At 45.1% G+C, this 13,265-nt stretch overlaps 1 protein-coding gene across 1 annotated transcript in view; it reads left to right on the top strand.

The window, feature by feature from the left end:
• LOC103182525 (plexin-A2) overlaps nucleotides 1–10,374 on the top strand; it is a 192,229-nt gene extending 181,855 nt beyond the window's left edge. The window contains 4 exon segments of the mRNA XM_007899589.2: nucleotides 162–331; nucleotides 4,687–4,899; nucleotides 8,380–8,530; nucleotides 9,830–10,374. Coding sequence (XP_007897780.2) covers nucleotides 162–331; nucleotides 4,687–4,899; nucleotides 8,380–8,530; nucleotides 9,830–9,925 — 630 coding nt within the window. The 3' untranslated portion in view covers nucleotides 9,926–10,374.
• The last annotated feature ends 2,891 nt before the right edge of the window (nucleotides 10,375–13,265 follow it).

Raw genomic sequence — 13,265 nt, 5'->3', positions numbered from 1 at the left:
CAGATTGACTGAACCGTTCGGAGTGCTCCCCAACACCTCTCAGATGGTCTTCATTTTGGGGACTTGTAAAAAAAGAAAAAGAAAAACGCGCGGTTTCGGCGCTTGGATTTCCCCGTCGAGTGAACCCCGAGGGTGACGTGAGCGCTTGCTTTTTCTCTCAGGGCACGCTGCAGAAGTTTGTGGATGACCTGTTCGAGACGCTGTTCAGCACTGTGCACAGGGGCAGCGCTCTGCCTCTCGCCATCAAGTACATGTTCGACTTCCTGGACGAGCAGGCGGACAGACACACCATCCACGACATGGACGTTAGGCACACGTGGAAGAGTAACTGGTGAGCAAAACGTCCCACTGCTTCCCCCCCCCTTGAATCGCTCCGGAAACCCTACCCAGCGCAAAGGGTGCTGTTATTAAAATGCAAGTTGTTGTTGTTGCGGTTGAATCCCGGGAGGATTGGGGATCGAATGGGCCGGAGGGTCCTTCTTCATCTGAATCGATCTCTGCGCTCTTGTCTTTCGAACCTGCCGTCGCCCACAGTAAGTAAGTAAGGTAGAGTTGCAGTTTAGGACGGTGGAGGAGGATTCCTTACGCTGCTGAGCACCATTGGCTGCTGCGTTTCACCCACAAAATATACCGTCGCTGCACTTGATGGTATATCCCGCGATGCGCTTTGAGGCGTATCAACGACTCGATAAGGAGCTGTATCAAATGCGAGTGTTATTATTATAAGCAAGGATGTTGTCCATCTATATTTATCCTTTATTTATTTTATTCTTCATTCACTTCCCTCATCTCTTCAGCCAAGCCTACAGTCACCTAATCTTCTCCCTTGCTCGGCATCCAACCTTGCCACTGCATTTGAATTTGGGGCTGAATTTGGATGACGAGGGAAATAAAACTAAAGCGGATAACCCTAATATTGTACATTATGCAAACTAGCGTGTAAATCCGTGTCCCTGCAGGTCAGCTCTTTGGAAACTGTGAACCTGCGAGTCCGTATTTCATGCCTAAGCGTCAATACTGTCGGCTCTTTATTTCAAACGTCAGAACAGGCAGATGGCATGAGCCATATTCCAGCCAGGTGTTTTGATGTGCCAAACCGTTTCATGTCCTGACTGATTCTCTTTATGTTTGTAGTGGAGAATGGAGGAGAGGGAGGGAGGAAAGGGGGGCAGCGGGGCTTGGTGGGGGGGGGTGGCGGGGTGCGGATGGAGGGAGGGAGGGGGAGGGTTAGAGAGAGAAAAAAACTTGAAAGCTCCAAACATTAAAAAAATCTAGTATTAGATTGTTTTTTTTTTGATCCGAAACAAAAGGAAAGGGTGAGGTTTGAACTTTCCTGCGGAGGAGAAATTAATAATAAAAGAAAAAGAACATCAGTAATTTTCGCCGGGATTCGTTTGAACAAAGGAACGAATGTGAAAGCGGATCTGGTGGTCCTCCCCAATAATGAAAGCGCTTGTCGGACGGACTCCTGACAGCTCGGCAGGCTGATTTGCACCTGTTTGAAATGTTAATGGGGAAGAGCGAGCTCCTTTCTTCCCGAGATAAGAGTGCAATCTTGAGGATTATGACATGACAAGGACATCAAGGTGATCAGCCACGTTCCTTTTCCTTTTCCTTTCCCCGAGCTTCTCTGGGGAAGCGGTGTGTCTGACTGGAGGACGGGTGTGAAATGGAAGGACTTTCTCGCCTGCGTCCAACGTCTGTCTGAGACTCAGCCTCCTCGGGGTGTGTAAGGCCAGAGCCTCCAGGGAACTGCTTCGCACCGCTCAGCTTTCAGGGGCTTTCAGTCCAGCTGAACCACAGCTCCGCACAGACAAAAATTCCATCATGAAGGTTCCTGCACGTTCTTTGCAAAGCAAAGAGGAGAACGTTTGTTTGCTTGAAAAGAAACGGTGGGCGATGGAATCATTCCTCGGCTCGGCATTTTTACTGACCCGAACACTTTTGTGAGAGATTATCAGCTCGCGCAGTTAAAGCCTTGTTACCTTTTTCGTGCGCCGCTTTGGGTAGGAATGCGTGCTTCTAGCGTACAACGCTTGAGGAGAAATCATTTAGAAGAGACCTTTTATATGCGGACATGAATTTTTCAGTACTTGCTGAAACGGTTTCAAAATGCTTAATGCTATTCCAGAAACATGCAGTCGCGGTCGATCTCAGTCCTGTTGGCTAAGCCAAGGAGATGGAAAGCGATATGATAACGGATTGCTTTAATCACAATTCCATCCTGCCCTGACGATCTGATCTTATCAGGCTCTCAGCTCAGCGAGGCATTGGCGTGATTTCGAATTGGCTGCTTCGGTCGCTGACCATCAGTTCAGTGAGTCTCCTCAGAGCATCAGCTGCCAAACTTTCCTGCTTGCAGGAACCCTCTTCCGCTGTCATCACCTGCAACTCTGTCTTACGTCCTGTCCTTTGTGTGTGGTGACAAATTCCAATCAAGAATTGATCAGCTTTTCTAGAAACAGCTCTGAAACTTGAGTCTGGTTATAATAATAATAATAATAATATCCTTGCATTTGATAGAGTACTTTATCACATCTTCAAGACGTCTCAAAGTGCTTCACGGGTTTCCTCAGGTCCAAGATGCTAACCCCATATGAAGGTCACTATATAAATACAAGTTGTTCTTGTTTCCGCGTCTGGTAGAGGACATGAGAAGCCATGAACGTAGAAAGCACTTTTGAGATTAGAGAACTCTTTGACAGTTCAATTACACGAAATGTCGGGAAGGCATCAAGATTATTCAGTTAATTATATTGTACTTATTCCATTAAATTTATTCAGCTTGATCTTAATCCAGCGCTGAGCTGGTTATTTCTCCGTATTTCTTTACCCTGCTCATCTTAGCCTTCTATATGTTCTTTAATTAATCTCCAAGTGACTTTATGTATTGAAAACCAATAACCTTCCTTTCGGGCTGGATGGAACCTTAGATGCCAAAGTACTATTCCACCTTCAAGAAAAGTAATCTTGAATTATTGTTTAATTAATAAAGTTACGACAATCATAAAAAGGGTAGAATGATTGTACATTTTTTTTTGTGTAACACCATACAATCTATCTTAACATTCCTGTTTTCTGCCAATGCACTTCGCTGTATTCCCCAATCTGTTATTCAGTCAGTCAGCTCAACGATCCATCTATACTAATAAAACAGCAATGTCTGTCTGTCTGTCTGTCTGTCTGTCTGTCTGTCTGTCTGTCTGTCTGTCTGTCTGTCTGTCTGTCTGTCTGTCTGTCTGTCTGTCTGTCTGTCTGTCTGTCTGTCTGTCTGTCTGTCTGTCTGTCTGTCTGTCTGTCTCTGCGCTTCAAGAAGGATCTCAATAACCAATTGACATAGAGACATGATTTATACCTCATCGGAAAGGTCTTGGAACTGGGAATGACATGGGCATATTTGTTTTCAGGTATATTTCGATTTTGCGTTTTTCGCTGCAGTTACGCCGAGTCAAAGTGGCTTTGTGGCATTGTGCAGTTACACCTGGTAGCCACCCAGGCTGACTGTGGCGCTGCGTCACAGAGCACGCACGTAGCCAAGCAGCGACGGGAACAAAATAAAGAGCTCAGACGAAGCTAAGCCGCGGCAACAATAACCAAATTACATTTTTAAAGCGCCTTTCACGTCGGGAGGACGTCCCAGTGATAATAAATTATACATTTATCATTATAAGCTAAGCTAAAATCAAACCTTTCTAGAATAAGTAAACGTGTCTGTCTGCACATCAACCTACAGTCCATATTGGATCCTTTGGTTGCCAGCATAGCAGCTGCAACGGTTACAGCTAGCAATATATAAAGCAGGCGTGCAGTGTTTAATTCTGATATTGATCTCCCTTTCGCTCACTGTTGATAAATGTGCACCAAACTGATGAGAAGGCTAAAGATAATTAAAGCTGTTTTTCTATCTTTCTAAAAGTTTAATGAGTTCCTCTCCGATTTCCGCCATGGTGGCTTCTCACTGTGTAGCAGGTTTGACTGCTGCGTGTTTTCCCTGGTTATTGAACCCGTCAAGATTGATGCTGTGATCAGCAGGAAGGAATTTTTAATAGGTCATTATGGGAGGTGCTGGACCAAGGGGCGGAAGCTCAATACTACATTGGCTGTAACTCTTAGTGGATTTGAGGTTGCGTTAACTTTTTGAATCATTCAGCTTTTAACACTCTCGTTTTACAATTACATAGTTTGTTCTTCACCCTAAGACTTTCGTTCCCGTTAAGATTTTAGCCACGTAGTCATGACCTGCAGCGTTATTTTCTTTTCCCTCTCCAAGGACTTTCGTGAAATGTTTTAATAAGTACAGACAATGTTGAATCACAAGTACTTGAGTACCTTTCCCACACTGGGAAACAAAATAACACAAGGTTGCTTTTGTTCTTTATTTCTCCAATCAATCCTTATTCAATAAAAGTTTATTAAGGAAGAACGCTTCTGCTCACCACAAATATACGAGCTACTTACAATCTCCATGGCTGAGTCACTACTAAAATCTGCAGTGAATGAAATTTGGTGGTAACCTGGCAACTCTCCCGACAACAGCAGCAACTTGTATTTCTACTGTGCTCTTCACGCAGGCAGTGTCTCAGAACGCTTAAATACCCTTGTCTGGATTTGCAGTTGTGATCGCGTCCATAACTAATAGTTTGTCCTTTTTCCCCCCCCTCCCCCCGCCCCCTGCCCCTCTTGCAGTTTGCCGTTGAGATTTTGGGTCAACGTGATCAAGAACCCACAGTTTGTGTTCGACATTCACAAGAGCAGCATTACAGACGCATGTCTCTCTGTGGTGGCACAAACGTTCATGGACTCGTGTTCGACTTCTGAGCATCGGCTGGGAAAGGATTCTCCGTCCAACAAACTGTTATATGCCAAGGATATCCCCAACTACAAGAGTTGGGTTGAGAGGTTAGTGTATATCAGTATGAGCTCTGCAGAGCCATGGGTGAGTGGGCCGAGCTGTTATCTGACTTGAAATGAAATCAGAGAAAGATTACACGATAAAAGTTATAGAGTAATGCATCACAGAACCAGGCCATTCAGCCCACCTAATCCGTGCTGGTGTTCATACTCCGCACAGGCCACCGATTACCCTCACCTGTACCTCTCTTATTCCCTTCTCCCTCGTGCATAGCAACTGGAATTAATCATAAAAAATTCTAGGAGAGGAGACCAGTGTGGTTCTACAAATTAAACCCTGATGTGATGTAAAATGTTGATTTGGGAGTTTGCAATAATAAAATAAAATAATAATCATCCTTGCATTTGATATAGCGCCATGCATAGCTGTGCTAATCATCTCCAGATGAACAAATACATTGGGATCCTGTTATTATGGGCAGCCAGTAGACGAGACCGTTTTGTTCTTATCGGTGAATTTGGTCACCGCAAGCTTCGATTGGCAAACTGAAGTTTTGACCTGAATAGTGAGTTGCACTCATGACTAAAGGCGCCTTCGATATGAACCTCAGAACGTGAACACCATTGGGTGAAAAGCTCAGTATACTGAAGTCAACGTTTTGACATAATAATAATCCTCGACTTTCATGTAGCACCAGTAACATAAACCGTCCCAAAGTGCTTCACAGGGTCTGTGAAGCAAAATGATGATGTATTTTGTGGGCAAGAACAGCAGCCAAATTATGCCCCACAAAATCCCTCAAACAGCCACAAAGTGAATGGCCAATTTTATCTGGAAGGTTGTTGGCCACACATACATGCATGCTTACCTGCCTGCCCACAAGAAATGTACAGTTGTATAAGCACTGGTGATTGTTTTAACAAAGTCACATTTTGACTTCAATGCGCTATTCAACAGTAGCATGAAACAACAACAACAGCAACAACATCACATTTATAGAGCACCTTTTACGTCGGGAGGACCTCCCAAAGCGCTGAACAGTCAGATGTCGGGGCCCGAGCATGGGGGAGGGGTGATGTAGGGGTGAGGGAAGGCAGAGAAGTGGGAGAGAAGGGTCTTGAGACCGGCCTTGAAGGAGGCAAGGGAGGAAGTGAGGTGAGGGGACCGTGGGATGGAGTTCCAGAGTGTGGGGGCAGAGAGGCTGAAAGCCCGGCCACCAATGGTAGGACAGGTCGGGCGGGAGACATGGAGCAGGCCGGAGCCCGCTGAGCGGAGGGAGCGGGCAGGTTGGTAGAGGGTCAGCAGGTTAGAGAGGTAGGAGGGGGCAAGGCCATGGACGGCCTTAAAGGTGAGGACGAGGATCTTGGACTCGATCCTCTGGGGGACGGGGAGCCAGTGGAGTCGGCCGAGGGCGGGAGTGATGGGGTCGCGGAGCCTGGGGCGTGAGAGTACACGAGCTGCAGAGTTTTAGATGAGAAAAAATCCCAAAGTTTGCTCTTTCTCGCAATCCAATCGATTCCAAACCACTTCCCATTCATCCTCATTTTTTATTTTAGATTTCCTGCGGCAGGCAATAAGGTTCAGATGTATTATGGTCCAGGCATAAAATGTGTTCAGCTATTTACGTTTTTCAACGCTGAGCACACTGAATATTGTTGGTCCAGCGCACTTCATTCATCTTGTGTGCACAAATAGCTTTCTGAGAGAGGGTGGGAAATTGTATTTTGTATAATAGTGTTTTGATGTTGGCTGCAGTTCAGGCTGAGCAGTTAAATAGACTGGGGAGGAAATATTACAAACTGGCAGTTTCTACTAAGATCCCAGTGCAAATAAAGCATTTTTTGACAAAATAAGTTACGGTTTTTTTTATTAGGATTCAGTTGCAGTTGCCTAAAGTTTGCAAATCTGATTTTGTTATACGAGTGGAGAATACAGAGTCTTGTTTGCCAGCGTTAGCAAACTCTTAAAAGTGCAGGACAACAAAGTTTCCTACATCCCTCACCTCGTTCAAAGCTCATCTCGAAAGCATACCTCATTTAACGCTGCTTGACCAGCCTCCATAACTCACAGCATTGAGTCTGGGAGGGGTAATCATGTCCTTAGCCAAAGAGTCAAAACCCTGATGGGCAAATTGATGACGTGAAACATTTAGTGCTTTGTATTGTTATTACAGGAAGTTAGTTGTTAGCTGGGGAGATGGGGTGGTGGTGATGGTGGGGGGGGATGTCATTTAATTGGGTTACGACAACCTTATGCATCTAGCTTCGCGACAAATGCATTGCCTGCCCAATGTGAGCACACCACAGCATTAAGTCTAGAAGCCAAGGGATGGCTGCGATCAATCAGCCTGAACTTCCAAGCTGAATGAAGATGGGACTGGATTAAAAAGCGCGGAGCAATATATAACATTGGCAACTGGAAGCAGTCTTGCAATTCCCATTGAAATGACAGGGAAGCAGAGATGTGACAGGCGCTGATGGTATAACTTCACTCGCGGACCACTGCCGAGTTCCAGATACCTTGGGGCAGTTTTCATCATGGTGATTAATGAGAGTTGCGTGGATGCACAGGGCTACTTTTGCCCCCATTTGTGTGTAATGTACCCCAGGCAGACTGCACCTGCTGTTTGCCTTTATGCCTGCCTGTGCAAATGGCACAAGATATCATTCAGAAGGGAATATGTCAACTCCTTTGCACACAGTTGCATTTTGACCCGGAGCTGTCAAATCAACCTAGTACGTATTTTATGCAATAAATGGGTTACTCTTACATAACAGAAGTATCTTTACTATTACGGCAGTTACAAAAAAATCCTCTTCTTTGGGAATGGCGCGCAGCAAACTGCTGAAGGACTCACTTCATACATAATTTGCATTCATTGAGAATGAGGAAATTCTATAAAAGAATAACGACCCTCTGGGAAATATGGTTTGTCGTAAACTAATCGCTGTAATAAACAGCGGTTTCTTTTGTTGGAAATGAGAAATGGCATTATAAATACAGAGCTGTTATCAAGAACAGAGAGGGATAATTACTTGAAAAGTCAAAATATCAAGTGGTGAGGAAGTAGAGTGATGGAACTAGGGGGTGGGGGAAGTTGTAACAAAGTGCTGTGGAGGAACTGGCTGGATGGGCTGAATGGCTTCATTCCGTTCCTAAAATCTGTTCCTCTGTGACAATAACACATGCCAGGACTCATAAAAGATTGGTTCGGATGAAGAAGCCCAATAGCCCATTCGGTCTCCCTCCTCCCCACCTTTTCCCCCATCACAGCATCGAGCTGCTTTCTGAATGAGTCCCAGTATTCCTGGCCTCAACCACCTTTCCTGGCAAGGCTTCCAGCTGTTAATTACCCTTTGAGTCTTCACCCAATGTGTCTGTCGTTCTTCCTATTCGCGAGGCTTAAACGTCAGGAAATAACGCACCCCTCCGGGTGAGCATAACTGATTGCGGGGATTTTTAAGTTATTAAAAGGAAGGTGTTTGTTGAAATACTTACGCACGTGCGTTTCTTTTCTACTTGTAAAGGTATTACGCCGATATCGCCAAAATGTCTGCCATCAGTGATCAAGACATGAACGCCTACTTGGCGGAACAGTCCCGTTTGCACGTGAATGAGTTTGACATGCTGAGCGCATTGAACGAGATCTATTCCTACGTTATCAAATACAGTGAAGAGGTAAGCATGCAAAATCGTGTGCTCGGCGATGTTAAAAAGTCTCAGACGTGAGGGAGAAAGTCCTGATGTGCGTTTTTTAGCTGGTGGCCGAAGAAAAATATTAATAATAATAAAAAAAATCTTTGCGTTTGATGTAGGGCCTCATCACGTCGTTGAGACGTCTCAAAGCGCTTCACTCACCTTCTTTAATTGGAATATTAACCTTTGTGGGCACTGAATATTCTTTAATATACACATAGGATCCTTATTGCATGCAAGTGTTCCTTTCCTCTCTGCTACTGGTTAATTAAAGGCAATGGATTTTTCAGGTAATGTAAAACAAATGATGTCTGGTCTAGCAACTAATTTCTCTGGATCGCGAGGATCTAGAGTCCTTTAGGTCTGCATTGCTGAAGATAATTCCAGCCGATAAACAAATCATTATTTTCCCATCTAAATGATCAGCCCTACGATACTTAAAAGAGCATTAGTAAGCATTCAGGGTATTTATTTAATATGTTATTCACAGCGTCAAAAGGCAACTCAACCACATAAGAGGGCTGTAAACACCGTAAAAGCTCCTCATCAAACATTATGATGCATTTCAATATTTTTCCCCTCATCACCACCGCTGGTTACTTTTTCCATGAGTTATCTTTGCAGATAAGTGTTTGGTGAGTGCTGTTTGAGTGTCAATGTATATGCGCGAGCGAGACAGAGTGAGGAGTTTCTCCCAACAGTGAACATGATGGGCCTTTTATTCCCTCCTTCCCGTCTGCGATTGTGTCAAATCCCGTGGCGAGATTAAAAAAAAGAGAGATGTCTTTGCTCTGAAAACCGCAGTCACTATTCGAGGCTATTAGGAGTTTAAGAGTGAAATCGGGAAGTATTTTTTCACGCAAAGGATAATGGAAATCTGGAACGCTCTCCCCCAAAAGCCTGTAGATGTTGGATCCATTGAAATTTTCGAGACTGAGGTGGATAGATTTTTGTTAGAGCAGGCTTTCAAGGGATATGTTCTTATTATCTCGGGATACAGTGTATAGTTTGGGACACGACATGTCCATGCGATTGCCAGGATGGTGAAGGCGAACTGGATGGACCTTGGTCTTCTTTCGCCAAGGAAATTCTTATGTTCTTACATGGGGCAGAGGTGGGTGTTTGGAGTTGAGGTACAGATCAGCCGTGACCTAATAGAATGGCGGAACAGGCCCGAGGGGCTGAATGGCCTCGTCCTCCTGTTCCCTATGTTTACTGTGTTCCATTACCCGTCCAGAACTTGTTCTTGACTTTGCCTCTTGCTTTTTCGCCGCCCGTTAGATAACCGCTGCCTTGGAACAGGACGAGCAGGCTCGGAGGCAGCGACTGGCTTACAAGGTCGAGCAGCTGATTGCCGCCATGCTGCTGGAGAGTTGAGACCGACCTCTTCAGGAACGAGCGGCTGAGCAACAGACGATTCGCCAAGCGCAGCCACCAAACGGGGAGAGCAGGAGCGATGGGAGTCGCCAAGTTAAACGCCGCAGACACAGTTGCAAACCAGCGACTGGTCTTGGGGGACAGATGCTTCGAGCTGCCTTTTTTTTTCGAGAGGCCCAGCTGGGAAACTCCTTTTCAGTTTGCTTTCCTTAAGAGTTTGGTCGCGGTCCTTTCGTTACTCTGCAACTCCCAGTTCGCCGTAAATCTCGATTCACCTATGGCTTCATTGTTTACAAGGGACGGCCCCTTTCGGGGGGACTCTATGCGGTGAGTTTACCGATCGTACGATTGACCGAGGCTTGGTGTTACCAAACCGCACGGACTGTTGGTGTGGACAAGAGCCACCAGAGACACGCAACAGAAGCAGCAACAGCAGCAGCATAATGGTATAGAATCCTTTTCCCTCCCCTCCCTCATTCCCTCCCTCCCGCCCCTCCCCTCCCAACACAAGAAATGATTTGCAGCCTCACAACTGAGCACCAGATGCCTCACTCACTCACAACAGCCGGGCTGCGTAAGAGGTGACTGACGTAGGTTTCTGATGCAACGTAGAAGTGACGAGCGGCAAACTGTACAACCGGAAGCAACTTGTGGTCAACTCAGAGCCCCCAGAATTCCTGCCTTGCATTCCAGAACCGGTGCCACTTCCAGGTTTCCATCCACCCCTCTCGGACTCTGTGAAACCTCTGGCAGTACAGATACAAAGCTCCAGTGCACATATCGGAAATGGGAGGAAAGTGTTGGGTCTCGCACTGTTTATTTTCCCCCCTCCGCACACACATGCACACAGGCACACAGTCAAACTTCTTCTGGGCTTGTTTTCATTCACTGTTTCATCTCTCTTTACACTTCAAGAGGCTGCTGCTATTTAAGTTAAGCTATTCCCTATTACACTCCAGTCAGTAAAAGTAAAGGCAACATGAGTCTTTTACCAGATTTTCTATTACTCTTAACTTCATGAATGTAACACTGCGGACAGAGCAGAGGACAGAGCAAAGAAACTGTACTGGAAAACACTCTCAACATTGCACACTGTTCAGTAATCCTGCAAAATCATAATCATGCCTTTTGGTGCTTCTCACCATGGTGTGTAGAGTCAACCTTTACGGCACAATATTAAATATTTAATGACTTTTTTTTACCAAAATGTAGTGTGAAATAAAGGAAAGGAAACTTAGACATTTCACACCCTAACTGGAGATTTACTTTTTTGGGTTAAATCGAATGCAAACCACAGGCGGAGGAGATAACAGGCTAATGTTCGAGGTCTGCTAGGGTCAGGAGGTGAAGGTTACTTTCAGTCAGATCGCACCGATTTGGGAAGATTTCCATATTGGATGGATGGCAAATCGGGCAAAGGATAACAAAGGAGTCAAAATGAGCTTGAAAATGTCACGCCCCAAACAAGGTACCTGGTGGTAAGAGTGATGAGAGACACTGGGAAGCAGTTCATTAATTTTAAAAGCCCTTTTTTTCGATTGATTGAACGCGTTCTAGTATTTTAGCGTCAGAAAAAAGCCAGCGCTGAGCAGAGCTGAGATACTGTAATGACACCGCCAATAATCACCCAGCACCATGCAGATCGCTTGGATCTGAGCTCCCGGGTGAGCTTGTGGGGCAATTGATGGCTTTTTTTTTGACTGCCTTGGTGGCTCGAATTAGATGATGTTTAGTTATAGGCTCTTGAGATAAACATCTCCTACAGAGGATGTCAAAGCCTCTCAGAGGCCCTCGAAGAGATTGTGGTCATTGTTTTTTAAGAAACAAAATGGTGCTTTATTTTACAGGTGTCTTACTCCCATCCCCAGTTCTTTGCTGCTTGTATCTCACCATCTCCTTGTTAAGTAGTTGGGTTTCAGGCGTTTCTGTGAATTTAAGGTCAGCATTGTATAAACCTCAGCTAAACAAGATATCCCTAGTGCTATTGCAGCAAAACAACTCGTTGCATTCACACTCAAATTGGAGATGCTATCTGCAGGGGGCGATCAAAGTTGGACACCTCCCACATAAGTGTCCTGACAGATCTGATCGTGATTCGGGATCAAGTCTCAGACTTGCAGCCCAAGATGTGAAGCAAGCGTTTCATACCATCACTATTGCTGTCAAAAGATTTTGTTCCGAAGGCTTTATTGAATCACAAGTCGACAAAAAAAAAAAGAAGACCATATCTTACTCTTAAAGCGTTGACATTCCTCCAGCCGGTAGCTGTAGCGGTTTTGAACACACACGTTCTGTAATGGGATTTTCCTATCTCAAACGCACCTCTTCAAACTCACTGCAGTCTACCGAGAAGCAAATGGAATATCGCACCCGTGTGTCTATAGCTGTCTTTCCTAGCCTGTTTGTTCCATTGACATTAAAAGAAAACCAAAGGTTTTAAAACACATTGTCCTAGTGCCACGAAGTGTACAGATGTTGTAAATATTTATCATGACTCCCCCCCCCCCCCCCACCCCCGTCCCCGTGTGGGAGGGGAACGTTCAGACTTGCTTTCTGTCGCTGTTGTGCTTGGTTCTTGTCATTCGGTTCTTAATACGGATAAGAGTGGACAGTCTTATTTGCACATTTGTGAACAAAGATGTTTCATATAGTGTTTTAGCACAGTTCTGTCTGATGTCTTTTCAAGAGGGGATGGGTGAGAGAAAGAGAGAGAGAGAAAGAGCAGTTCAAAGCAGGGAAAAAATAAATCAAGTGTGTATGAATCTGGGGAGGGTCAATGGCAAGCAATTCAGCATATAAAGTTGTAAATCTTCACTCCCTCATTCGCTCCGTGTACCATAAGTCGTGACGTCACATCGTGCAGAGTGGGAGAGAGTGACAAGGCGGAGAACGTGATATTGCTATTGAGCTCCAGAGCAAAGTTGAGAGACGAACCCACCTTATTGTCCTGAGTGCCCGTCGAAACATCACACTGTACGTTAGAGGAGATCTGTGATCAAAGAATAGACTCCTTAAACCTTCTGCCTTTTATTCTGCCGCATGGAAAAATGAAGCCTGAGGGAAACCCGCTCTTGAAGGCATCAGCTGAACTCGGCAGCTCAATATTAAACGGTCGAAATAAACTAGCATATGCCAGATACAAGATACTAACTATCGTGCAAAAATGCCTCTACTTTTAAAAAAAATGTTGGTAAGGTGGCCCAAAGAAAATGAGAAGGATGACAACATTCCTCTTCTGTGTTTGTGTCTATTCCAGTGTATGCATACTCCTAGGTCAATGCAGTGAACATATAATATGAAGAGCGTCATCTCTGTTTCAAGGCTAGAGAACTGGTGACTT

The sequence above is a fragment of the Callorhinchus milii genome, unplaced genomic scaffold, assembly GCF_018977255.1.
Source record: "Callorhinchus milii isolate IMCB2004 unplaced genomic scaffold, IMCB_Cmil_1.0 Scaffold19, whole genome shotgun sequence".
In the NCBI taxonomy this organism is placed as follows: Eukaryota; Metazoa; Chordata; class Chondrichthyes; order Chimaeriformes; family Callorhinchidae; genus Callorhinchus; species Callorhinchus milii.
Note: the sequence above shows the minus strand (reverse complement) of the source record. Positions and strands in the feature narration are given on the sequence as shown.